The following is a 27,439-nucleotide window of genomic DNA, read 5'->3' on the forward strand; positions in this document are numbered from 1 at the left end:
ATACATAGAAATATCTATCTCCCAACCCATGCATTTGGACTCCAGATCTTGTACTCTTGACAACTACAAATATTTTCTCATTGGGAAACTCTTCATTCCTACAGAGGTGCTGTTTTACATGATACTTTCTGCATTAAAGTCAATACAACGCGGAGTCCTTGTGATTTGTAAGAAGCAGGTTTTGCAGTTCTGATACTTAGCTAGGCAGAAAGTGGAGACTTTTGATTCACTCTGTCATTTTAACCTTGCTCAGCTTCTCCGGGCTTTCAGCAAACTGCTGGGTGGGAGTGAGGAGGAAACAGGGGCTGAAGAAAGCAGTGTTGAATCCTGTGGATGATGGGGGGACGGTGGATCCTGTGGATGATGGGCGGACGGTGAGTCCTGTGGGTGATGAGAGGACGGTGAGTCCTGTGGATGATGGGAGGACGGCGAGTCCTGTGGATGATGGGCGGATGGCGAGTCCTGTGGATGATGGGAGGATGGCGAGTCCTGTGGATGATGGGAGGACGGTGAGTCCTGTGGATGATGGGCGGATGGCGAGTCCTGTGGATGATGGGAGGACGGCGAGTCCTGTGGATGATGGGCGGACGGTGAGTCCTGTGGATGATGGGAGGATGGTGAGTCCTGTGGATGATGGGTGGACGGTGAGTCCTGTGGATGATGTTGTGGATGGTGAATCTTGTGGAAGATGGGCGGACGGTGAATCTTGTGGATGATGGGTGGATGGTGAATCCTGTGGATGATGGGTAATGAATCTTGTGGATTCAGGACCCCCTGAGGGACATTATGGATGACTAGATGCCCTCCTGCCCACATGGGGTGACACCATTCCCTGCAGAGATGAAATCTTTGAAGGAGACTTCATTTCTGAAGTGCCCAATGTTTAGTGGATACATCATTGTGATATGAGTAATAATATTGATAGTAGTGATAATGAAAATGCTAATAATGGTAACTATAGCAGCCAATATTATTGCCTAGGTCTGGGAATGTATAGGTGTGCCACGGATTGTCTGGGAGTGGATTGTCTTCACACATTTTCTACCATGTTTCTATGCTTCAAATGTACATAGATGCTTTTGTATGATAATGAAAATATAAATTTCTTCAAAAGCTGTAATGAGTTCATTGTAACTTTCGTCATACGGTATATGTTTTTTAACCAACAGACACTAAACCTATACCCACTATTATTTGAAGCCCATAATTTGCCCACTCCCTCCCCAGCAACTTGTTTGAATAAAAAGGGTATTTTTCTCCTTGACTGATTAGGAACCTTTGAAAGTGATCTAAGGAATGAAAGGAGCCTGGCTTCTTTCCTTGAGTTATGCTGCCATCTGCTGGTCGTGAGCTGGAAAACACCTCATCTTTGAAAACCCCAACCCTCTTCTGGGCGCCTCCATGGATACACGCGTGTTCTTTAGCTTCCTTGGGGGCGTTTCTCCTATCCTTACCAGTATTCCTCCTTTGACTTTATTCATACTTGGCTGATTTAAGGTTTCGATTGAAATTATTTTATTGAGTATCACACATGGTGGAAAATTATTTTGTGTAAACAGGGCTTTAGACTTCACCCGTGGACGTTGTTGACGAAGGCAATTCTATTGAAATCTCAGTTTCATCCTGCAGTAAAACCAATCCCTTTGCCCCCAAGAAGAAAAAAAAGTGCCAAGGTTAGTTTTGGTCTGCTCCCAAGGCATCATCTGCAGGCTTCTAGTGCCGTTTTTGGGATCTGGGGGCTCTGAGTACCCATGAAGCTTTTGCTTCAAAACCTGTGAGTTTTTGGAAAGTGCAAGTAAGGCAAAAGAATGAGTTTATGTTTTAAACCCTGAGCCAAAATGTTAGGCCAGGGGCTTCCTTTATCATTAGTTAAAAACAGGATAGATTTTCTACCCAGAATATGTATTAACTAACTAATTAATTAACTAACTAACTTACCTTCCCTTCCTTGGAAGACATTTCTGCTTGGTAGGGCTTTCTTCTGTGAGGGTTAGGAGCGGGAGGGCATTACCTTATTTAAACCTTTCTGCACATCACGGAGAGGTGCCTGATTTCTGTCTGTGATAGGTCGTGACCCAGGAAGTAATGTCTTACTCCTGGCGGTTCTTCAAAGCTGATGCTGTGTTTTTACTCAGGTAGGAATGTATAACTGCTCACTCAGATGATTTGCCAATGAAGGATGGGAGAAAAGCTCTCTTGAGTTCTTAGTAAAGGCAGAGGTGAATAACTCACAATGAAAATGAAGTTCACAAGATTTAGCTCTAAAATGAGGCCGGTAGGATAGCAGGGGGCAGGAAAAGCAGAGAGAGGAAGAAAGTACACACACACAGTAGAACAGAGGTTGCTGTCACGCATCACACTGAAATGTTACACGCCGAGGCTCCTTTGGGGAGGGGGAATAAATAAGCATATTCGTCTTTTTTTTTTTTTTTTTGACGGAGTCTCACTCTGTCTCCCAGTCTGGAGTGCATTGGCATGATCTCAGCTCACTACAACCTCCACCTCCCAGGTTCAAGTGATTCTCCTGCCTCAGCCTCACGAGTAGCTGGGATTACAGGCGTGTGCCACCATGCCCGGCTAATATTTGTACTTTTAGTAGAGATGGGGTTTTGCCATGTTTGCCAGGCTGGTCTCGAACTCCTGACCTCAAGTGATCCACCCCCCTCGGCCTCCCAAAGTGTTGGGATTACAGTCATGAGCCATCACGCCTGGCTCTAAATAAGAATATTCTTCAATAGCAGTGGGACTAAATTTCAGTAGAGTAAAGCTCCTCGAAGATGCCAGTGGTGGGCCAGGTCAATGCAGCTTCTGGTTTCTTGATCCTAGAAAGTTGCCAAGGCTGGGTTCTAGCTTTGATTGTTTAATAACAAGCTGAGCCATCCTAGGCAAATCTGTGACCTGTCTAAGCCTAGGATTCCACATCAGAATATGATAATATTGATATAGAATGTATATCATATTTCAGAGTTAATAAAATTTCTCAGCCAAGTTTTGTAGCTTACTCCAGGTCCTGCACAGTTCTTGTGGAGCATCTTCTTGGATAGTTTGTACTTTGGCCACTGAAAATTGGATTCCTTTTCCCCTGTCAAACATGTGCACATGTTGTAGCAAATAAATAAGACCCCTATTGAGTTTTGGATGTTTATTTTGTCTCTGAGCTCTCTGATAGTTCTGTTTTTCTCTTGTTATATAATCCTATCATCTGCAAATAACTAGTTCTTTGACTCCTTTCTTCTCTTTTTTTTCCGTTATAAAACATTTCAAATATGCAGAGAATAGAGAATAATATAAGCAGCCCTATTCAGAGCACCTAGCTTTATAAAATCATAAACTATGTTTACTTCAGATGTCAAAATTGATTAAGCATTACTCACAGTATTACTCTTTTTGATAATATTCTTCTCCCTTCCCGGAGGTCATGATCACCATTGTCATAAGTTTGGTGCTTTACATTCACGCATGTTTCTACACTTTTTGCATATACATGTGTATCATAAATGTTGTACAGCAGTCTTTTGAATGTTTCAAAATTTAGATAAAACCACATTGTATTACGTGTAGATATATAATTATTATAAATTATGCAACTTGTTTTTTGTGTAGAATTATGATTTTGAGAATACTGTGTTGGGGGAGATAGCTACATAACTCAATTTCATTTAATTCAAATTTTTATATGCATATTTCATAATGTATTCGTCTGTTCTCCTTTTGAAGGACATTTAAGTAGTTAATAAACTTTTCTTGCTATTACAAATAAAGCTGCAAAAAGTGTTGTCAGGAAAGAATTTTTCTAGGCTATGTACCTAGAAGAGGAATTGCTGGGTGAAAGGCTGGAAACATTGTTCTCCAAAGGGATTGCATTAATTTGCATTCTCACTAGTAGTATACGGTGTGTATTTAGCTTACACCGTTCTTGTTCAACTTTGGTATCATTGTTATGTCCTCTCTTTCTTTTCCTTAAAGGAAATTATATAAGACAGGGATTGTTAATTTTTTGAAGGTTTGGTAAAACCAGCCTCTATAACCAAGTGAGCCTGCCATCTATGGAGACAATACATTTAGATGACCAATTCATTTTGTAATGGTATTTGTATATTCAGGTGTGGTAGTTCTTGTTTTGAAAAATTATATTTTAAAAGTTTTACAATTTATCAGCATAAAAGTATTCATCGTATTTTCTTAGGATATTTAAAATCTGTTGGATCTGAATTATAAGTCCTCCTTTTTTGTACTAATACAATTTCCTTTAATATTCACTCTTCATCTCACCAGCTATTTAGAAGAGTATTTTAAGTGTCAAAATACCGTTAAATATTGATCATTTATATATACTTGTGCTATGACCAGATGATGCAGTCTGTAAGATTTTTATTCTTAGAAATCAAAATGTGTTAGGACTTTGTTTTTGTTGTTGTTAGGTGTATACATATTTATAACCATTATATGTTACTGGTGAATTGAAACCTTTGTCATTATGTAATGTACCCTTAATCCCTGATAGTAGTCTTTGTTCTAAGTTTACTATGTGATATTATCTAAATCTCCAGCATCTTTCTGATCAGTGTTTGTGTAACTTTTTCCATTTTTTTGCTTTCAATCTATGTATATTTTTATAATTAAGTGCATTTCTCATAATTAATATATAGTTAGGTCTTCCTTTCTCCAACTAAACTGACTCTCTTTATTTTTAAATCCATGTGTATAGAACATTTATACTTATTGTAATTATTTATGTGGTTGAATTATAGCCTATCATCTTGCTGGCTATTTTCTATTTGTTTTGCATGTTTTTTGTTTTTTCTTTTCTTCACCCCCTTTTAGATTATTTTCATAATTCCATTTTACCTTCACTATTGGTTTATTACTTATTCCTCATTGTAAAAAATTTAGTGGTGCCTTAGAGCTTACAATATACATCTTTAATTAATCATAATGTGCCTTCAAGTATTATTCTATTACTTCACTTTTAGTGTAAGAGCCTTACAACAGAATACTCATTTCTTCTCTCCTGTTTTATGTGTTTGTTGTCATACATACTTCTTTTACATATGCTATAAACACATGATATATTGCTATTATTTTTGCTTTACCCAGTGAACTATCTTTTAGAATTGTTAAAAATAAGAGAAAAATAGGCTGGACACAGTGGCTCACACCTGTAATCCTAGCACTTTGGGAGGCCAAGGTGGGCAGAATGCCTGAGCTCAGGAGTTCGAGACCAGCCTGGGCAACATGGTAAAACCTTGTCTCTACTAAAAATACAAAAAATTAGTGAGGCATGGTATTGCACGCCTGTGGTCCCAGCTACTCGGGAGGCTGAGGCACAAGAATTACTTGAACCTGGAAGGTGAAGGTTGCAGTGAGCTGAGATACCACCGCTGCACTCCAGCCTGGGTGACAGAGTGAGACTCTGTCTCCAAAAAAAAGAGGAAAATGTATTTAACCATTTCTAGAGATCTTCATTTCTTTGTGAACATCCAAGTTTCAAATGTAGATAGGTATTATATTTCTTATGCCTGAGGAACTTCCCTTTATTATTTCTTGTAGTGAAATTATGATGGCAATACATTTTCTCAGTATTTGTTTGTCTGAAAGATCTGTTTCTTCTTCAATTTTGAAAATATTTTTGCTGGGTATAAAATCTGGGTCAACAGTTTTTTTTTTTTTCCATTTAGAAATTTAAAGCTTTCACCCTATTGTCTTTTGGCTTGCATACTTTCTGATGAGAAGTCTGCTGTATTCTTATCTTTATTTATTAATTTTTTTGTATGTAACATGATTTTTTTTTCTTTTGCTCCCTTCAAGATTTTCCCTTTATATTTGATATTCAGCTATTTGAATATCATGTGCTTAGGTGTACCACCACCTCCTCATCTTCCTTCTCCTCCTTCTTCTTGGGATTTACTCTATTGAGGTTCTATAAGTTGTATGAACTTATGGTTTGATTGGTTTCATTACTTTAGGAAAATCCTTTGCCTTTGTCTTTTCAAATACTTCTTCTTTCTCTTATCTTTCTTGAATTCCAATTGCACCTATGTTAGATTGTTTGATATTTTCCCATAGCTCTTAGATGTTTTTTTCTGTTTCTTCCCTTATTTTTCTCTTTATGTTTCAATTTTGGTAATATTTTTTGAGTTATCTATAATTCCAGTAATCCTTTGTTTTTGTCATGATGAGCCTAATAATGAGTCTATCAAAGACATTCTTAATAGCTGTTGCATTATTTAAAACAATTCTAGTGTTTCTGTCTGAATCTTATAGCTTGCATCTTTTTGCTGAAATTTCTCAACTGCTCATGCATGTTAACCATTTTTTCCTTTAAGGCTTTAATATGTTAATAATAATTATATTAAATTCCCTGCCTGATAGTTCCAGTATTTATATTATTATTATTATTATTATTAGAGACAGAGTTTTGCTCTTGTTGCCCAGGCTGGAGTGCAATGGCATGATCTCAGCTCACCGCAACTTCTGCCTCCCAGATTGAAGTGATTCTGCTGCCTCAGCCTCCTGAATAAGTGGGATTACAGGCATGCACCACCACACCTGGCTAATTTTTTGTATTTTTAGTAGAGACGGGGTTTCTCCATGTTGATCAGGCTAGTCTCAAACTCCCGACCTCAGGTGATCTGCCCGCCTTGGCCTCCCAACTGAGTATTATTTTTTAAGTGATTATGTCTTGATGTGATGTTGTTTTACTCTTGCTTCTTTGTATGTCTTGTAATGTTGGGTTGCAAGTCAGATGTTTTGTATGACAGTAGGGACTAAAAAATGTGTACACCTCTTTTGCTAGGTTTTAACAGTATGTGGGGAGGTTAAGAAAATCTAGGCAGTAGTTGGGCTTGGTTTGGATTTTGTTTTAGCTATGGTTACCTTAGAAACTTTTTGAAACTTCCTTTTTTATTGAGGAATAATTTATGTACAGTAAATTTACCCCTTTTAGTATACAGCCCTGTGAGTTTTGACAAAGGCGTGCAGTCATGTAACCATCACCACAAGCAAGATACAGGACAATTCCATTACCTCCTGGATTTCCCCATGCCATTTTGTGGTCAGCCCTTTCTCCATCCCCAGTCCTTGGCAGCCAATGATCTTCTTTATGTTACTTACATGGAATTATACAATAGGAAGCCTTTTGAATTTGCTTCTTTTACTTAGCATAATGCATTTGGAATTTATCCATGTTATTGCATTTTTAGTAGTTTATTTTTATTGTGGAGTAGTATTCCATGATTTGAATGTATTACTGTATTTTTTTAATCCATTTACCTGTTGAAGGGATCTTTGAATTGTTTCCAGATTTTGGCATGGCTAAATTAGTGTTTGACTTAGGATGTTTCTAACTATATTTATATATGAATTTGTTCTACTATTTTTCTCTTGCTAATTTAATGTTTATATCTTTATTATTTCCCTTTTTGTTCTATGTTCTGTGCTTCAGTTGTCGTTCCTAAAGGCAGTAAACGTGCTAGGATCTTTGTAAAGGAGACAGAATGAGGTATCGTGATTTCATCACTCAGGTATCTTTGAGTGTAAGGAAAGAAAGAGAGGGGAAGTTGGATTTTACTTCCAGACTCACTGAGGCACAAGAATGTGTGTCCTTACACTATTTGATTGATGTTGGCACCAGGATTTCCCATCATGAACATTTTCTGATTCTTCATGAAATAATATTTCAATATTTGAGGAAGTAAGATGGCCATCTCCTAAGTCCACTCTTTTATTTCTTTCTTGGGGCTACACACAGTAAAAGTACGCCTCGTTTATGGAACCATGCTAGAGCTGCAAAAAGAGCCATCTTCTCAACACCCCTATTTTATAGATTTTTTTAAATGCAGGCTTCGAGAGGAGAAGAAAATTGTTTGAGGGCTCCTGGTGGTTAAGTTCTGAAAGTTAGACTCTTCATTTTTTGGAGGGTGGCATCACAGGTTGTGTGAAGGCCTGACCCCTACACCTGGAGAATGTAAGAAGTTACACAGATATTCAGGCAAGAATTTGTTTCCTCTTTTCTTTAAGCAAATTAGGCCCAAGTACATATTTTCTGAAGTGATCCTCTTATTTGTCTTTTGATTTACCTCAGATTAGGACCTGATCTAAGATAATATGTGAGAGGCCGGAGTTCCTGTTCTTAAGAACTCTATTTCATCTCATGGTGGCTAGAGAGCTTCTTAAAATATTTATGTGTGTAATCTTTGGGGAGCCATAGCCTTTATTTATTTTCTCCTTAAATTATGATGTAATTTATGTGAAAGAGAATTCTCTGCTTTCAAAAAAGGCAATTGAAGAATATATATGATATGTGTCTGTGTCTGCATATGCTTTTCCCTCTGTCTGGAATACATGTCCTTATCTTTGCTTAGAGAGCTTTCACTCTTCCTTCAGGGTAAGTCACCTTATATTTTACCCAACTGGATCACAAGTGTCCCCTTAGAAGTGGTTTTATAGCATACCTCTATCTTGATAATCATCACACCAAATTTTAATGGTTGGTTTTCTTGTTTATCTCTTTAATTAGACTGAATTTCTTTAGGGTGATGCCCTCAAGCCTAACACATGTTGAATGTGACTTTGGTGTAGCTTAAATCACTTGCTGGACTAACTATTGGGCCCGAAGGCAACTGAAACAAAGTGTATGTAATGACAATTTTGTCATGGACCTTGGATTGCCAATGGCTTCTGTTGCCTTAAAGGCAAAGCTTACAAAGTACTGTTGCTAACATTTCTTTCATCTTTTGAACTCTCCTGAATCAAGAATCTTGGGTGGGCCAGTTCAGTATATAGGCTGCAGATTGGAGGAGATGATTTATGTAAAGCGTCATAAAATATGTGTTGGCCCTTTCTCCTTTTATCTCTTCCCTTATAGCTCTGGCTTTTTCTAACTCACTTGGAGAGACATTTCAAGGGCTGCCTGCGTCAGACCCATTTATGATTTATGGCTCTGCCTTCTCAGCCACCCTGGGAAGAATATTAAAATATCACCCAAGGCTACATCAGCAGCCTATTACTATATTAAAGAGAAGGATATATTAAGAAATGCAAAGGCCTGCAACAGTCTCCAGGAATAGCTCTCTTAAGTAAACACATCTAGCTTATACATTTTGACATCAGAGGCATCTTCTTGTAACAAAAGACTCACCAATTAGTTTTCCCATGGAAACCTGAAGAATTTAGTGATAGCTTTTGGAGGCCCCTGTTTAAAAGTCTGTAGCAAATTTGGCCCTAAGAAAAATTTCTCAAAATAGTTTGGTTTTCTAGACCAATGATTCTCAAATTTCTTTAAGTATAATAATCTGGTCTCTGCCATTGGTGATTCTGGTTCAAGAGGTGTAGGCTGGAATTTAGGAAATGACATCTTTAATACAACCTCAAGTTTATTCTGATGCAAGTGGTCTGGGGTCCTGCTTTTGGTGAACACTTGCCCAGGACTTCTTGTGTGGGGTCTTTTAGCAGAAGCTAATGATTGGCAGCTCTAGGTTAAGGTTCTGAGCAGGACACGATAGAGCATGAAGGATAAGGGTCACTGGCCATTGTAGGTGGTCATGGGGTGAATTATTTGGTGGTCCTTTTGAAAAGGAACAGTGGCCATCAGCACCCTGTGCTATCTCTGTCATGGCGATTTCCACTGTATTGTAATTGCCTATTTGCTTGCACTTTTTTCCAGTTAGACTGGAGAGCAGGGACCATGTCTTTCCTCTCTATACTCATAGCACCTAGTACCATGCTCAGTGTTTGCAGAAGACTAAATATGTAAGTGAATGAATAGATGAATGAAAGAATGTGTTGTAATTATTTGCAAATGAAGACATATTTAAAGGCTTCCAGCCTAAAAGTTTGACCAAGCTTGTTAAATATAGCCAACAGAGGAAGATGGTAATGTATGTGAGATATATTTTTAAATGTTGCATTGTTCTTTCCTATTAAGTATGCAGGAGTTGGAGAGAGGCAGTGACTCCCACATGTGGCTGCACCTCATAATTGTCTAGGTGCCTTAGTCTCTTTTTAACTGAGTTTAAAAAAGAATGAACAAATAATATATACACTTGGCATAAAGTGAAAATTAAGTGTATCATTCCTCACTTCCATTGTACCTCCCTGGAAACAACCATTTCTATCAATTTCTTGTGTAGCTCTCCAGATATATTGGGAAGCATATGTATCCATACCCTTTTATTACCTGAATGAGCCTGTGTTATAAACTCTATGTTGCACCTTGATTTTTTAACTTAACAATATATCTTAAAGATTATTCCATATTAACACATATAGATCTACCTCATTTACTACGATGGCTACGTGGTGTTCCATTATATGGCATCTATTACATATGTATGTAAGTAGTAATCCGTTGTTGTTACAAGCAGTGTTGCAATGAAGATCAGTGAATGTATCTCTTTGAATACATGAGCAAGTATGTGTAGGATAAATTCCTAGAGGTGGTGTTCCTAGGTCAAAGAGAATGTGCATTTCAGATTTTGCAAAATTGCTCCCCAAAGAGGCTGTATGGATTATATTCTACCAATAGTATGAATGAAAGGCTTATTTCCCCACATCTTTGTTGGGACAATTTTTTTAAAAACGAAGATTCTCAGACCTTCACAATTCTATGGCTTCCAAAACTTCTAGGACCAGTCCAGGGACCTGCGTGTCTTAAAAATGTCTCAGAAAGTGAGATGTTATTAATATTTAAATTTCACACTGTTTCACATTTCTGTGATTCTGACTTAGAAGGTCCGTGGACCTGCCTTTGAAAACCACCAGGTTGGTGCATAGCGCTCCGTATGCACCTACGCTAGACACTGGCTTCCAGGTCCTGAAGCCCTTCCCCACTAATAAACAAACAGCTAAGAAGTGGGGAAGTAGTCTGGGTTGAAAATAATGCTCTGGCACCTTTTGCTTGCAGATCTCCTTTTTCTGCCTTGCTGTGTTTTCCTTTTTGGTCTTAAGTCTCTTTTTTTCTCAGATGAATCACTCAAGGGTCAACCTCTTCCCACAGGTTCACAAGAATGTACTTTAAACATGTACTCTTTGAGGACACATTCTTTGACGAGTGCTATTTTGAAGATGTAACATCAACAGATACCTACTTCAAAAATTGTACCATTGAATCAACCATTTTTTACAACACAGGTGGGTAAGAACATTGACAGACTGAATAGACTGTAACAAGAGACAACTAGTGTTGTCCAAGAATCAAAATGGTCAGGCATAAACTTCAGGAGTAGGAAAGTATTCACAGATACAAATGCCAAGCCTTGGTGGGGAAATGGATTTTAGCCCCAGGCATGGCACAAATGAGGTGCACAGCCTTTGCTAAGGCATTTAATGTATCTGTGTCTCAGTTTTATCACAAATGAAATGGAAACAAAAGTTCTAGCCAAATGTCCTCATCTCAGTGAGGCTGATGCTATACACGAAGGGACTTTGGTATGAACAAAGGATGACACAAATAACAACTAGCATTCCAGGAGGGCTGCATTTTATGCGTGGAATGCATTCTTGAAGACCTTGCACAATTTGAAACTTGCAAAATGTAAAACTCATGTTCTCACAATAATAAATGAAAAGGGAAAATTACATCTGTTCACATTTTGTGCATAAAATGAAATATAAAGACTATTTTAAAATCATACTATTTCAGATTTCTGTGATTTAAAAAGTCCCAAAATTCGACCACTACACCACTTCTTGTTACTTTTACTACCCTCATCATAAATTAATAACATACCAAGTGAAGTCGGGGTATAAGGAAACCAACTGAGCTTCATTAGGGGGCTTTACCTACATTGTCTCAAGGGAGAAATGTACTATTTTTTTTTTTATCCTTCTTTTATAGCTAAGGAAACTGAGTTAAGGAAATCAAGACTTAAGTAACTTGCTCAGGGCCACGGTTAGCAAGTGGAGGGAGTTTGGATTCATTCCTCAATTGTTTGGCTCTGAAGCCTGCAATCTTTCCACGGAACTATTTGCATTATGTCCAGATCTATGCTTTATTCTTGGCATCAGCAGCAAGGGATAGTTTATATAAGCAGCAAGGGATAGTTTATATAAGAACATCTTTTTCCTCTATGATATCAGCCTCAAGAGCTTCAATATCTGGTCTCTAAATATTCTGGAGTCTCTTAATCATTCATTCTGGCACTAACCTTCCTGAATTTCCTTTTAGACTGATCTTGAAACAATAATGAGTTCCAGAAATTTAACAAGTGTCATTAAAAACTGGCATATCGTTTTATGATTTCAAGTCTGAATGATGCCTCCTCATTTGAATACTCTTATGGAGATTCTTGCAAACATGTGTAGTCAGGAAATGTCAGAGCTGGGAGAAGCAGTAGAGATGATCAAGTGTATTCTTCCAATTTTGTAGATTTTGTAGGTAGAGCCTCAGGGAGGTTAAAGAGGGTCAACAGCAGGGCCAGCTCCCCAAATGCAGGTTTCTAGGGAGCCTGTCTAGTACTTTTTCTGTCAGAACAGCTGATCTTAGAAGGTGTCAGAAGACTTGCAAACTGGTTCCAATGCAAATGGCTTTTATTTTTTAAGAATGTTCAGGTTTTGGCACAGACTACAGCATGGGCTCTGGAGTGATCGGCTCCATCTGGAACCAACTCTCTTGTGTTCTGCTCCCCTATGCCAGGTAGCTTCCAAGGAGGCCTAGCTGCCGTGGCCCTCAGTGTCTCAGTGTCGCCTGATGGGTGCGAACAGGACTGTTATCCAGCTGGAGAGATGATTTTTTTGTTTTTTAAAGACAAGATCTCCCTCTTTTGCCCAGGCTGGAGTGCAGTGGCATGACCGTGGCTCAGTGTAGCCTTGACCTCCTGGGCTCAAGTGATCCTCCTGCCTCAGGTGCCAGAGTAGCTGGGACTAACTACAGGCACACACCACCCCACCTAGCTAATTTAAAACAAAAATTTATTATTTTTTTTTTGTAGAGATAAGGTCTCATTATGTTGCCCAGGCTAGTCCTGAACTCCTCAGCTCAAGTCACCCTCCTACCTCGGCCTCCTATTTTTGTAGAGATAAGGTCTCATTATGTTGCCCAGGCTAGTCCTGAACTCCTCAGCTCAAGTCACCCTCCTACCTCGGCCTCCTAAAATGCTGGGATTACAGATGTGAGCCACTACACCTGGATGAGAGGATGCATTTTTAAGTCTCTCAATGTTAGTTTAATTTCTGCTTGCTTTTAGGAACTTGAACGGGTCATTACATTTTTGGAAGTTTCTCTGTTCATCCATACCTTGATGACATGGCCACATATTACCTTGACTTTGAGGCTGTCTGACTGGCAAAGGCTGGCACAGCCTGCCTACAGGAGGGGGCAGACTTCATCCCTGCCTCTGCCTTTCTCTCTCCAGCTCCCTTCCACTTACATGAACCGAAGGTTTCTTTCTCTCCCCAGACCTCTATGAGCATAAGTTCATCAACTGTCGGTTTATCAACTCCACCTTCCTGGAGCAGAAGGAGGGCTGCCACATGGACTTGGAGCAAGATAATGACTTCCTGATTTACCTCGTCAGCTTCCTGGGCAGCCTGTCTGTCTTACCTGGGAACATCATTTCTGCCCTGCTCATGGATAGAATCGGAAGGCTCAAGATGATTGGTGAGTTGTCAGCAGGGTCACTCCTGGCTTCCAACGCCCTGGGGTAGTGACTTTCAAGTGTATTAAAACAGGGAAATTTTCCCTTTTATTAAATAATTCTTGCACAATAAACCCAACAAGTAAGATTGCACCCGGGGCTATAGAGCCAAGGATGTGTGCCTATAGAAAACTCCAGGGCTCCTGGGAAATAGTCAAGAATCTTTGGTCTAGGCGAGGGACTTTTGTTCATTTCCTGACAGAGAAATTCTGTGACAGTCATTTAATCTATTAGCACTTCAATAAGGGTAGTAATAATATCCACCCTGCCTCTTCATCAGATTATTGTCAGAAAAATATATAAAATGCTCCTGGGTGATGGTTTGATGTTTGAAGATAAATTGTATTACTTTTATTATTTAATAGCAATACCACTTTAGGCTTTGGAGTTGGACAGAGTCATGTTGAAATCCTATCACCGAAAGGCTGTTTGACCTTGAATGTGTTCCTTTACTTCTCTGGACCTCAGTTTCCTTATTTATAAGAGAATGATTTCCACGTCTAGTTGGTAGGGTTTTGTGAGAATTCAACATAAGGTACCTGTAATATGTGGCACATCATAGGTTCTCAAAAATGGTGGCTATATTCATGTATGCCTTGCCTTATTCCATTGGGACTTGCAGCAATTTATTACAGAAACACATGCCATGAATGGTAAACAAGAAGCAAAATGTACACACTGAGGACCAGGGGAGGACCAGGGAAAATGTACATTAGAATGTAAATCAAGGCCAGGGGTGGGGAAGTGGACAACACATTATTAATAAACATGCCGTTAGGGACCTGCCTTAGGGATGTCGTTGATTAGGAAAGTTAATACGAAGCTTCCTAGCAGCAACGTGCAAAAGGAAACACAGTAAATCATAAAGTCATTTTGTTGGAGAAGAGAAAATTGATCAGGTCTTCATGGGAAGGAATTCTTTTCCTGGGATTTGGCTCATACTGAATATCACTGTTATAAATAGTAGCATGCATATTCAGCGTGGTGAGCGTGAGAAGTGCCTGTGACTTCAGCTTTTTAATCTTGTGGTGAGGGTGGAGTCATCTCTTAGATATGGCAGACTTCGTGCTCTCCTCTGTTAGAGGCAGTGCCTGGTTAGTCCTGAGGCCCTATGGGGGAAGAGACAATGGCTTACTTGTTTCCGTAACCCCTGTGTCCAGTGCAGTGCCTGCAGTAGAGTTGACATTCAGCAATGCTGCTGAACTGATCAGAACGGATGAAGATGGCCTCTTTCCTAGGTTAGCCCCAAACACCAAGCTTTCAGCAGAAGACACTACAGGTTGGCATCTTAAAAAAACTTTGGCTGGAAGTCAGGTGGCTCCATCTCTGCCAAGATTAGCTTTATGTGTTGACCCAAGTTCCTTTACTTCTTGGAGCTTCCATTTTCATTGTTAAAATAATACCTCTGTTTGCCTCAATAAGATAAAGGGTGTGAGAGCAGACATGTGACACTTCTGCCATTTTTCACCAGTCTATGAGTCCCAGAGTTTACCAGTGGAGTCTCTGGTCTGTTCATGAAGCAGCTGAGGAAGTTCTGGGGGAGGCAGGGTTATAAGGCTGGGCTGGGTGCCCATGTTGACGAGAACAGCCCACCACCTAAGGACCTGCCACATGCTCCCTCACAGAAGTGGGGTGGGGGTGTGCCTGGGCACAGGGGCAGGCGGGACGGTGAGACAACAGACATCCTTTCCCTCACAACTGAAGCCCTTCGTATCATCGTGTCTACATCCGAGATCAAAACAATTCCTATAATGCTAAATAAAGGCATGCTCTCGAATGAGAGATCTAGAACTAATATTTAATCATTCTTTATAGCCTCCTGTCTTGTGAATGTCTCTGTTTTGTTTCTGAGCTAGAGGCAAGCTTGTTAAGAGCTCAGACAGGGCCTTCTTTGTCTCTCTACCCTTCAGTCTTTAGTAAAAGGCCTACATGCAGTGGATTGACTGTGACATTGGCAAGTGCATGGTAAAGACAAGGTGCTCAGTTAATAACTATTTCACTAGGATATGGGATGTGGCGGAACCACTTTGAAATAGCCCTATCCCCACCTCTCAGACCAACCCTGCTAGAAAATCTGCAAGCACATTTTTGTTCTGCTTAATCTGCTAGGCTCTTTGTAGTGTGCAAGTCGTTTCTTGTTATCAGAGGAGTAGAAGTTTTCCTGATTAGGCTGCTACCCACTCGTTTATTCATTCAATAACATTTATTTATGCAGTAGTTATCCTCTCAAGGCTGTGTGGGAGTCAATGGGAATGCAGCAGTAATTGAGACAGACAGTATCCCTGTGCTTAAGGCGCAAATGATCTATTGGGAGAGGCAGACTTCAATTAGAAATTTCATTTACCTAAACACTATGACATGCTTATTATTATTGAATATTATTATTATTGAATATTATGAATATTGAACATGTGTTCAATATTAACACATTGAACCCTCACAATAACCCTATGAGGTAGGCACTATTTTAATCAACATTTTAGAGATGGGGACAGTGAGACAGCTCACAGGTGAAGCAACTCACTCACGGTCACACAGGTAGTAAATAAGCCAGCATTTGCACCCAGGCCTCCCAATTACCAGAGGAATAAGAATTATGGAAGTGGAAGTACACTGGGCCCTGGGGACTTACAGCAGGAACACCTAACAGAGTTGAAGGATCAGGGAAGGCCTCCCTGACCATTAGCTGATTTGTCAGATGATCATGTTTTGCTGTTATCAAGTGTTTGCCAGCATTTACTGTAAGCCAAGCCCTGTGGCTGGCCCCTCTGAGGGATGCGTGCATGTAGAGGGGATTGTCCACAGAGCACTTGGGGTCCTGTAGATGCCAGTTTCCGCTGTTCTAGTTTTCTCCTAGCTTTTGGAAAAAGGTTACCAGGCACCTGCTCACAGCCCTACCACTTCCCAGAGTGGGCAGAATCCAGTTGGACAGTTATCATTTCCTAGTTCATCAGCAAGGATTGGCACTAGTCTTGCAGCCCCAGGTCTGAGGGTGACACTCCGGGCCGAGGACCATCCCTGGGGAGGTGTTTCTTATTGAGGCCAGGTCAGCCTCTGGCTTCTTGCCAACTGGAATACCTTCCTCCCACAGGGTCCTGGTGCCTGGTGGGGCACTCGTGCCCTGTGTCCTAGTTGGTTCTTTGAGACCTGCTTCCTTCGCACCTTTCTGCTCACCCTATTTCCACCTCATCGCCAGTCACTTTCCTAGTCTGCAACCTGTTTTCCCATGTTCTGCATCCACCTTGGACTTGGAGCTTGAATCCCAAGGTCCTCCGGGCTGAACTTACTGGAATTGGGCAGCATTTGACAGTCTTCTTTGGATGGGATCTCCTATCATCAGCTCTATAAGGGCTGTGCTGCTCATTTTCTGTTCACTCCCATCCCCACCCCAGAGATCTGAGCTGCACTTCTCTGCCCTGCTGGGAGCCCTGTGAGGCTAACCTCATGGACTGCATACTTAGATTCCTGGAGGAGAAAAGGGATTCACCCCAGATAGTTCTAGTGAGGAAACTTTACTTATAGGGCTTTTAGAGGTGTGGACAGGGTTATGGAAACAAATAAGGCAGGTGAGGCACCCAGACACTAGCAAAAGTGAGAAGCAGTCACCACCTCTATGGCTGTGAGGATGAGGGGGGATAATTGCACTCACGGAGCTCCATGGGGGCTGGAGCCATAGAGCAAGAGCTACCTGGGAGGAACTGGGGTCTTGGAGGGATGCAGCCATTGCCAGAAAAGGCCTTCTACCCCAGGGGAGGAGTTGGGGAGAGGTACTCCGGCCACTTTCCCCTCCCAACTGATAAGAAAGTGCATGGGGTTAGCGTGTAGAGGGTATGTACAGAGCACATGTACAGAGTACAGAGGATAGCGCAGGGCTGAGAAGGGCAGGTCAGATCTCTGGGGTGGGGATTCGGGTAAATGGGGAATAGTACCACCTTTCTTCAGGTTTCCCTTCAATAGCCCATGTACAGGTGTGTTCTCACCAGGTTATAAGCTCCACGAGAATGGAGGTTTTTAAAAAATTATTTTTTTATTTTTAATGGATACATTATAATTGTATATTTTGATGGGGTCCAATGTGATATTTTCATGCATATATACGATGTGGAATGATTAAGTCAAGCTAATTAACGTATCCATCACCACACATATGTACGTTTTGTGGTGAGAATATTTGAAATTTTCTCTCTTACCAATTTTGAAATATACAATACATTGTTAGTAACTGTAGTCACCATGCTGTGTAGTAGATCTCAAAAAGTGAGATGATGCAGATGTTTCTGTGCCTGGTTTACCCCATGGAGTATATTTAGCATCCTGCCATCCACGTTCATCCATGTTGTCATAAATGGCAGAATTCCTTTCTTTTCTTTTCCTTCCTCTCTCTCTCTTTCTTCTTTCTTTCTCTCTCTCTCCTTCCGCCCTCCCTTCCTTCCTTCCTTCCTTCTTTTTCTCTTTCTTCTTTTTTTGACAGTGTCTTGCTCTGTCACCCAGGCTAGAGTGCAGTGGCGCCATCTTGGCTCACTGCAACCTCTGCCTCCCAGCTTCAAATAATTCTTGTGCCTCAGCCTCCCAAGTAGCTGGTATTACAGGTGTGCACCACTGAGTCTGGCTACTTTTTGTATTTTTCGTAGAGACAGGGTTTCATCTTGTTGGTCAGGCTGGTCTCGAACTCCTGACCTCAAGTGATCCACCCACCTTGGCCTCCCGAAGTGCTGGGATTACAGGCCAGAATTCCTTTCTTTGTAATGTGTGAATAGTATCCCATTGTGTATGTAAACCACATTTACTTTATCCACTCATCTGTTGATGGCCACTTAGGTTGACTCCATATTTTGACTATTGTGAATATTGCTACATTGAACAAGAGGCACAGATCTCTTTGACATCCTGGTTTCAAATCAAGACTGAGGTTTTTGTTTTTGTTTTTTGGACAATACTGATGTAGCTCAAGCACCTAGAACAATGTCTGGTACATAATAGATTCTCAACAAATGCCCCTATCTGCTCCGTCCCATCACTCTGAGCTGGGCACCACCTTAGAGTGGTGACTTCAGAATGCTTCCTAAGTCTGGTGATCTGACCCACGCAAAGGGCTCTAATGCCATGACTGGGGTGCCATGTGAGGGTTCCAGCTGTGCTCCCTCTGTGTGGAGGATGAACCTAATACTTCAGGCAGCCTTGGCTTCAGGTGTACCAGTGAGGGTGGGAGATGGGGCGAGAACTGTGAGTGACAGCCACGTGCAAGACACAGGCCTCATGTTTCTTTTTGCCCTTGAACTCCCTCTGCAGGTGGCTCCATGCTAATCTCTGCAGTCTGCTGCTTCTTCCTGTTTTTTGGCAACAGCGAGTCTGCGATGATCGGCTGGCAGTGCCTGTTCTGTGGGACAAGCATTGCAGCCTGGAATGCTCTGGATGTGATCACAGTGGAGCTGTATCCCACCAACCAGAGGTCAGTTCTTCCCCGGGCTTTCCTCAGGGACTTATTTGGGCTTCTTTGGCCAGAAGTCTACTTGCTCCCTAAATCTGATGCTGTGCATGGCCATCGTGGTCCTTCTGCTATTCCATGAAACAAACGTCTCTTATGTTGAGCTTCTCCTGCATGGTGGATGGCATAGACCTGAAAGTTGGCAGACCAGGGCTTTTATAGGGTGGGAAGGATGGCAAGAAGCAAAGGATGGGAGCAAACTATGTCCAGGAGAAGGAAATAAGAGTGAAAAGTTGGCAAAACCATATGTGTCATGTAATCCACAAGAGAGAACAGACCTCCAAGGGGAGATAAGGCAAAAAAGTGAAGAGCTGGAATAGCACAGGGTGGGGGCAATGAGAGAAATAAAGGTCAGGAGGCAGCATGAAGTCCAGGGAGTCTGCAGAGAACGTGGCAGGGAGGTCCAGGGGTTACTTTTATTTTGCACAGGTCGTATATGGGAGGAGGCCTCGTTTAAAGGCATAGGGTCAAGGCCATTACTTAGTAATTGTTTTTCTTCGTGGAGGGAGAATTGTGAATTTTAAGGATAGAAGATAAGAGGCCCTATGGTAAAAAAGGAATGTGAAGTGGTAAGGAAGGTGGGTAAATGAAATTTTGCAAAAACCTTAATATTTCCAAAATTGGCGACGGAGGTATTGGGATATAGATAACTAAGGAAGAGCACACATGTCATATTTGGAGCCCCTCTCATTTGAATCAAAGAACTGCTAAGTTTTACACAAAATAACAGGAGGACAAATGATTATTATTTGAATATGATGTGATTTTACATCTAGGAAACCTAAGAGAATTAACTAATGAGACTACTATAGACAAAAAGACAATTTGGTCAGGTGGTCAGTAATAAAACTAAATTATGTATAGGTTTTAAATATATCGAAAAAGTTAAAGATGCAATTGAAATCCGTTTAATAACAGCAGACATCATAAAATAATTAGGGATCAATTTGACAAGTGAAACACTCAAATGAAGAAAACCATAAAGCTTTACTAAGAGATATAAAAAAAGACACATAAGAGAAGATAAATATATGCCAACTCAGTGATTTGGGAGGTAGAGGCCAAAGGATTGCTTGAAGGCAGGAGTTCAAGATCAGCTTGGGCAATACAGTGAGACCCCATCTCTACAGAATATATTAGAAAATTAGCCAGGCATAGTGGCATGTGCCTGTAGTCCTAGCTACACTTTCTGCTTTGCATACTTCTTCATCCTTTCAAGATTTCCATAGTAAGCGTGTAGTACCTATAAAAATTTTTTAAATAGATATCTTTGAAAAAAAAACAAAAAAGAAAAATACTTGAAGAAAATACTTCAAAATGTTAATAGAGGTGATTGTCTCTCGGTGAAGAGGTTAGGTATCCATGCATCTTTATATTATTCTGTATTTCCAAATTTGACTACAATGAGAATGTGTTATTTTTATATTTAGGAAAAAAAATTCCCTTGCACCCTCTTCCCCCTGCAATAAGGAAAAGAAAGAGCCCAGTCCTGTTCATCTAATGAGGTTCAGAATGTCAGAATTATTTCCATTCCTCTTCTTTTACAGAGCAACAGCCTTTGGCATTCTCAATGGATTATGCAAATTTGGCGCCATCCTGGGAAACACCATCTTTGCTTCTTTTGTTGGGATAACCAAAGTGGTCCCCATCCTTCTGGCTGCTGCTTCTCTGGTTGGGGGTGGCCTGATTGCCCTTCGACTGCCAGAAACTCGAGAACAGGTCCTGATGTGAACAACCTATGGGAAAAGGAAAGGTCGAGAGAATCTTGTCCAGGACACTAAAATGCATCCACACTTCCTGCCTGTCACAGTCTGGAGGACACCTTGGATAGCACGGGAGGAGAAGTTGACTTTGTGACCCCTAGTTTAGGACCCACTTCAGCTGTCAATATGTTTGTAACTCAGGTGACTGATTTGGGGGTGCCCTGAGCCACCCTTAGAATCACAGAGCTGTGTGTTTAACTTCAGGTCTTCCCAGTCCAAGGCAGGGAGAGGATTCTCCAGTGAGTGCACACGCTATGCGAGGAGTAAGCATTTCTCTAAGTCAAGTGCAAGGACTTACTTGCATTTCAAAAGGAATTAGAGGGTAAGAAACACCCAAGCTCCTCCAGAAAGCTCCTTGGAGCCCAACAACTTAACAAGTCAACTTGGCTGGAAGTTAGAGTCATTATATGAAGATTGGGCTTGAAGTACAGGATACATATATTTTTGCATTTAAAAGTATCACCTATCATATTTTCCACTCGAAAATTGACATAGTAGCATTGAGGATACTCTCATCTAGAAAGCCAAATATTTGAGCAACATCTGTAGAGATCTACTTTTCTCCTATGTCTCCTAGGCTTTCCATGATAATTAGGTGATACATTTAAGAAGGATATTTATTTCTGTTTTGCTCTATTCAAAGAAACGGAATGGGATAGTTATTCTGTAAACTAAGTTTGTATATAACTTTATTTGGGTTTAATTTCCACAACTGGTATCTGCAAATATTACCAGCATTTTAGCCATATTTTGGGAGAACTTGGTGTTTGAGGTCCCAGGAAATGAGGTCTGATCAAATGAAATGCAAGCACAATTTCTTACAGCCATTTAACTTTCTGTTAGCACAATTTCTTACAGCCATTTAACTTTCTGTTGGGAGGATGCACTTAACAAACTCACACTGTGCAGTCCACTTAATCCAGGCACTTTTCTTTGTGCAGGTGTAGTGAGTAGTTACTTCTCTCTCTTACACAGATGACTTGTGAAACTCAAGCTCGCCATCTTCAGTGCTGGCATTTTACTTTGCCACTACCCAAAAACAACGTGAGATGTGTTCGGTGGCTTCTGGTACTCTTTGTAGGCAAGAATCAAACAACATGGGGACTGAGGGAGGGATGGGGAAGTGTAGCCACAGTTCTTCCAAATGTAAATACTTTTTGTTTGTTCTAGTGGTAAAATGCAAATGCAATCCATATTTGTTAGGATGGTCAGGTCTCATGAGAAATCTATGCTATGTGTCCAGGGCTTTTGAAACAGAGTCCATTGGAGTGGGAGTTAGGGAGTGTAGTGGATGCCAAATATGTTTTTCTTCAGTGCTTACGAGAACTGTTTCCTGAAGTCCAGCTTTGAACATAAACAGGGGTGTGGGTTGGGGGAGGAGCCTAAGACAAACCTCTCTGACGAAGGTCAGCAATAGACTGAAGTCTTGACTGCGTGGAAGAGGAACAACATCAGAACTGTCTGACAATGGAGGGGACAGTGAGCTATGCACAACCACCAGCGGAGGTGAACTTGAACCTGCCCAGGCCGGATGAACATCAGCCTGCAAGAACTAGTTCTTTGAGTTGATTTGCAGTGCTCTCAATGGGCAGGTGCCATATTTTCCCTGGCAGAGATCTCCAAAAATTTCAAACAGAATAATAATGGCTGTATCGAGTGTTTTCTCAGTATTGGAGAAATGCTTAGGTCCTATGATAGCTTCGGGACATCTTTGTGTAATTTTCCTCAATTAACGGGTTGGTAGGGGTAAATCTTATGACACCTTTCCACCGTCGATTTGAGATGAGTTTTAATGGTTAAAATGTTTACTTTCCTTCTGTCAACCCTCACCTTTTTATTTACACCCCTCCCTTTTTTTCTGTACAGGGCGAGAAGACATATCGACTCTGACTGGACACCCTGATTCCTCGAAATATATATACCACTGTGTATTAATCTTTCTCTCAGTGTTTTATAGGAGTACTAACATAATGCTGTGTCAATAATGAAAGGCTTGATGTAATATAGCTGTAATTTACTTTCCATATGAATACAGTGGCTAGATTCATAAAAGAGAATTGCGTGAGTCTGGGATTACCACATCTAAAACATTATTCTTTAATGGGATAATACAATTCATTGAGCAGCTACCACTTAAAAAATTTGCAGGACAGTTAGAGCCTGCATTTCTAGTTAAGATGGATCTTGTAAATTTAAAATTGGATTAACTTTTGAGTGCTGGGGTGGCTGCAATAATTTGGGGGCTAACTCCATTTGGTTTCCAAGCTCTCACTTCTGCATTATCTTTACGGCTCTTTAAACCAGCCACCCAGCCAATCAAGGGCAATTCCCATCTCATCCATCACTCAGGTCTTTGTAAAGGGTGCAGCCAAGCTCTGCAGACTTTTCTCATGAAGGATTGTCTAGCCTGAGTACCTGGCTACTTCTTAAATGCTGTCACTCCTGCTGAGATAAATGCGTCTTTAAAAATAGTCTCTGTGGCAGGTCACTGGGGGATAATGTACAGCATTCTGGCCATCCACTTCTTTTTCACTTCATGTTCTACCCCAAGAGACTCCCGATGTCGGCTGTGGAGGGTTAAAGGGATGAGGCTGTCCTTTGTTTAGCAAATCTGTTCACGGTTCATGATGGTGTATTTTATGATGCCCAGCTTGGAAATAGTTGCTTTCCATAGTCTCAACTGTATTGTGTCATCTCCTGATGCTGATTTTTGATCTTTTGTTTTATTAAAAATAATTAGTGAAAGAGGTGTGCCTGTCTGTGAAGTTTGTAGTACACTATCCTGAGGTCATGTAACAACCCCCAACCCAGCGTTCCCTGCTACCTTGTGTTAGTTCATTAAAACTAAATAATAAAAATAACTGTAAGAAAACCTTAAGAACTGGGGTTAGAGATTATTTTCAGGCACTAAGGTCTCTTCGGTATTCCTAAATTGATTGAATCCGCTGGGAGAAACATCGAGAATCGCTTCCTTCAACTTTTATTTTGCAACCTGGGGACCTTGAAAGGTTAAACGATGTGGCCCAGGTTACATGTAATGTGAGCAGTGGGTGACAAGGCCTAAGGTGATGCTCTCGTGACAGTTCTGGGGAAGCCTGCAGTTTGGGGCATGGGACAACGTGACAAATACTCTCCATTCCCTGAGACCCTTCATTGACTATTCCCTTGGTGGCTTTACTAGAATGAGAAGAAGCATCGGTTTAAACATAAGAAGATTAGTATTTATCCATCCATTTATTCATTCAGCAAATCCTTATTGAGCCCTGACTGTGGGCCAGTCCCTGTGCCAAGCTCTGGGGACATAGTGATGAAAAAACTGGCCACAGTTTCTGCCTCCTGCCTCATTCCACTTACAGTGAGTGGGCAAGATGGATATTAAATTGGCCATAAACACCGAGTACAATGACCTTACAATCCGCAAAATGCACCTTTCATGTGTAAAAGGATTGCTACTACTTTCCTTGTCAGCTGTGGATTTCCAAGTGTGGTGGCTCCTTCCTATTTTTTTTTTCTTTGAGGAGTGTACCAGTTTTTTATCTTTATAAACCAGGTGAGGGAAATAATGCACTTGCCCATTTTCTACAGACCGAATAGATTTTTACCTAATCAGTTTTACAGAAAGTGTTACATGGAAGAAGAGAGAGGGGCCAGGAATGCAAGAGGGACATTGGCAAGTGGGGTAAGAATCCCAGTAGCCCTGGGAAAAGTGTCTCCACTTCCACATCTGGCTTTTCTAGGAGGCATCTGTGCTAACTGACCTGGGATTATGTTGGATGGCATAAGACTGAAAATTCAAAGAAACCAATTTATAATAAGTTTATAGTAAGTTAAAGGTTTATTTTATTCTCATGTGAAGGGAATCTGGAGGAAGGAAACCCAGGGCTGGAGTGGCTGCCTTCTGATCATTGGGAGCACACTCCTTCTGCCTTCAGACTCCTTGATTTTTAGTGCACAGTTTCCATCACTGAGGCTGCCTCATGGGCTGAGATGGCTGTTGAAGCACTGATCCTCGCATCCACAATTCAGGCAGGAAGCAGAAGGAAGGGCAATGGGCAAAGGGGCTGTGCCTTGCAGCCGAGCCAGCCTCCCTTTGCTGCAGAGGAGGCAGGGAAATGCGGTATTTACTGGGAACATTGCCACCCCTCCTCCAAATTGAGGGTCTTGGCTCAAAGGACAAAAGCCGGAAAGGATAGGTGGATCAGTGCTTCTTAAACTTTTGCACATCAGAATCACCCAAAAAGATGTTAAAACTCACTCTTCAGGGCCCCATCCCCAGAGATTCGGATTCAGTAAATCTGGGGTGGGGTCTGAAGAATCTGCATTTTTTAACAAACTCCCAGGTGACATAGATGGCATCAATTCTCAAGCCATATTTTGAGTAGCACTGACACTCTTCCAATAGGTGGTACTTTGATTTGTCGGGGAAGTTCTATTGCTCTGATAACTTAAAACCAACGCAACCAGAAGCTCACAAAAACTAGCAGCCCGTGAAAAATGATCACCATTTTCCTAGAGCTCCGAGACAACTAGTGGTAGTGCAACAGCAACCCAAAAATGTCAATGAAAATATTTCCTTCCCCAGAAACTGCTTGGTTTCACTCATGTCCTGTCCTTATGGGCCTGTGTCTGGTTGCAGGGCTTGAAGTATTTTGGAAGCTCAGCAGAGGTTGAACCCTTTCCCCTGGGGGTTGGTGATCTTTGTTTTGGCCATTTCCATCTGGTGAAGATTTTCATAGACAAATATGCTTGTGGCATCTTGTAATTCATTGTGCCATCTTGTAATTCATTGTGCCTTATGATGGGCCTCTGATTCTATAAGCTTCCCCCTAGCTAGGGATGCACGGGGGTGATCAAGACATGACTAGATGTGAACCTGACCTGCTGACAGTCCACCTGAACTTGCCTGGAAATGTCTCTTGAAAAGGATGAAAAGCTTCCTCCTTTAGACAAGGAAGACAGAGTGGGGTAAATTTCTCTACATAGATCTCATTCGAAAACAAATTTACAGAATGCAGAATGGCTACTGTGTGTCTTGTTCTATGCTAGGTCTCTCTCTCTCTAAGTGGACTTTGACCCTGTCCAAAACATTGTGCTTTTGCGTGTAGCTGTGTCACATTTAGGCCCAGCCCTAAGAACAGTTTGGAAATAAATCACATAGAGCCTTTGATTGTGAGGCAAGCTTAAAGTACATTTTGTTTGATTTGCAGAGGCATGGTGAGGAATTTATATGCATGGCTGTTGTGGCAGCAGCGAGATTTCCAAAAAGATGAATGATGAAATGAAACAGAATGAAGCTATCTCACAAATGTTAAATGGAGAAATAAAAGTTGTTATAGTCATTGCTAATTACAGAATGAGCAAGAGATTTATTTAGCAGGACCATATTATGCCCCCCGGAAGGTTCAGTTTATGAGCTGGAGCACAAGGATTTACTGTCATTTCACTTGAAAACACACATTTAGCTGTCCATTTACCTTTAGTCCTACAGGCTTAAAATACTTTAAAATTTCAGAGACCATTAATAGTATTCCTTTAGAAAGCAAAGATCTTTCAGAAGCTGTCCTCTGCCAAAGTTAATGTGGTCACCCCATTTGATGATTTTGCTAGGTAGGGAGGTTTATTTAATCACAGCTACTGTCACTCAGGAGGATGAGCCATTCAAAAACGGTGGCCCTGTCCTCCACTTCTTACCTACCATATATAATCTCAGTAATTCAGATTTCTCTAAATCAGCATTAGTGATCATTTCAATAGGGTATGAACAAAAGGCCTATAAAAATAGCTTTCCAGCTCGCCACCAAAAATGCAAAAATGACAAGTATGTTAGGTAATGCATGTGCTAAATAGCTTGATTTAGTCACTCTAAAATGTGGGTGTGTATATATACATACATATATATATATACATACATACATATATATATACACACACACATTATGTTGTACATGATAAATATATAGAAATTTTACTTGTCAATTAAAACTATAAATAAAGTGGCTTTCCAGAAAAATTAGATATTGGACTCTATCAATCACAAAGGAATTGCGTAAAAATACTTACAAACATAACTATAAGCAATTGATGAGCAAATTACAAATGACTGTTTTTTATTAAAGTATTCCTCCAAAAGAATGGCAAAGCAAATTCCATAGACACCCAAAATACTGAAAGTGACAAAACAATACTTCTTTAAAATGTATTTTATGATATATTTATTGATAATCTAATGGTTTTAAGAAGGATAATTTTCCAAAACCTAAATGCTACATATTTTACAGTGGAAATATCAACCTTATCACGAGCTAAAGATTTGCAATCAGAACATTGGTAGAGTGCATTGCTGAGTTATAACAAGTGTCTCAGGACAAGGATATTTTGTAGGTATCCTTAAATATATAGATGCATACCAGTAGGTTTAATAGATGATTTCTGAAAGGTAGCCAACTTTTTATTTCATTATTTTTATTTTTATTTTTTTGAGACAGAGTCTCACTCTGTCATCTAGGCTGGAGTGCAGTGGTGCGACCTTGGCTTGCTGCAACATCCACCTCCCAGGT

At 40.7% G+C, this 27,439-nt stretch overlaps 1 protein-coding gene across 1 annotated transcript in view; it reads left to right on the plus strand.

Annotated features, from left to right (window-relative positions):
• The window catches only part of SV2B (synaptic vesicle glycoprotein 2B), a 190,110-nt gene extending 166,368 nt beyond the window's left edge, over positions 1-23,742 (plus strand). The window contains exons 10-13 of the mRNA XM_024232918.2: positions 10,997-11,130; positions 13,397-13,597; positions 18,924-19,083; positions 20,667-23,742. Of these exons, the coding sequence (XP_024088686.1) occupies positions 10,997-11,130; positions 13,397-13,597; positions 18,924-19,083; positions 20,667-20,850 (679 nt within the window). The 3' untranslated portion in view covers positions 20,851-23,742. The remainder of the gene's footprint in view (positions 1-10,996; positions 11,131-13,396; positions 13,598-18,923; positions 19,084-20,666) is intronic.
• The last annotated feature ends 3,697 nt before the right edge of the window (positions 23,743-27,439 follow it).

This window comes from Pongo abelii, chromosome 16, assembly GCF_028885655.2.
Source record: "Pongo abelii isolate AG06213 chromosome 16, NHGRI_mPonAbe1-v2.0_pri, whole genome shotgun sequence".
In the NCBI taxonomy this organism is placed as follows: Eukaryota; Metazoa; Chordata; class Mammalia; order Primates; family Hominidae; genus Pongo; species Pongo abelii.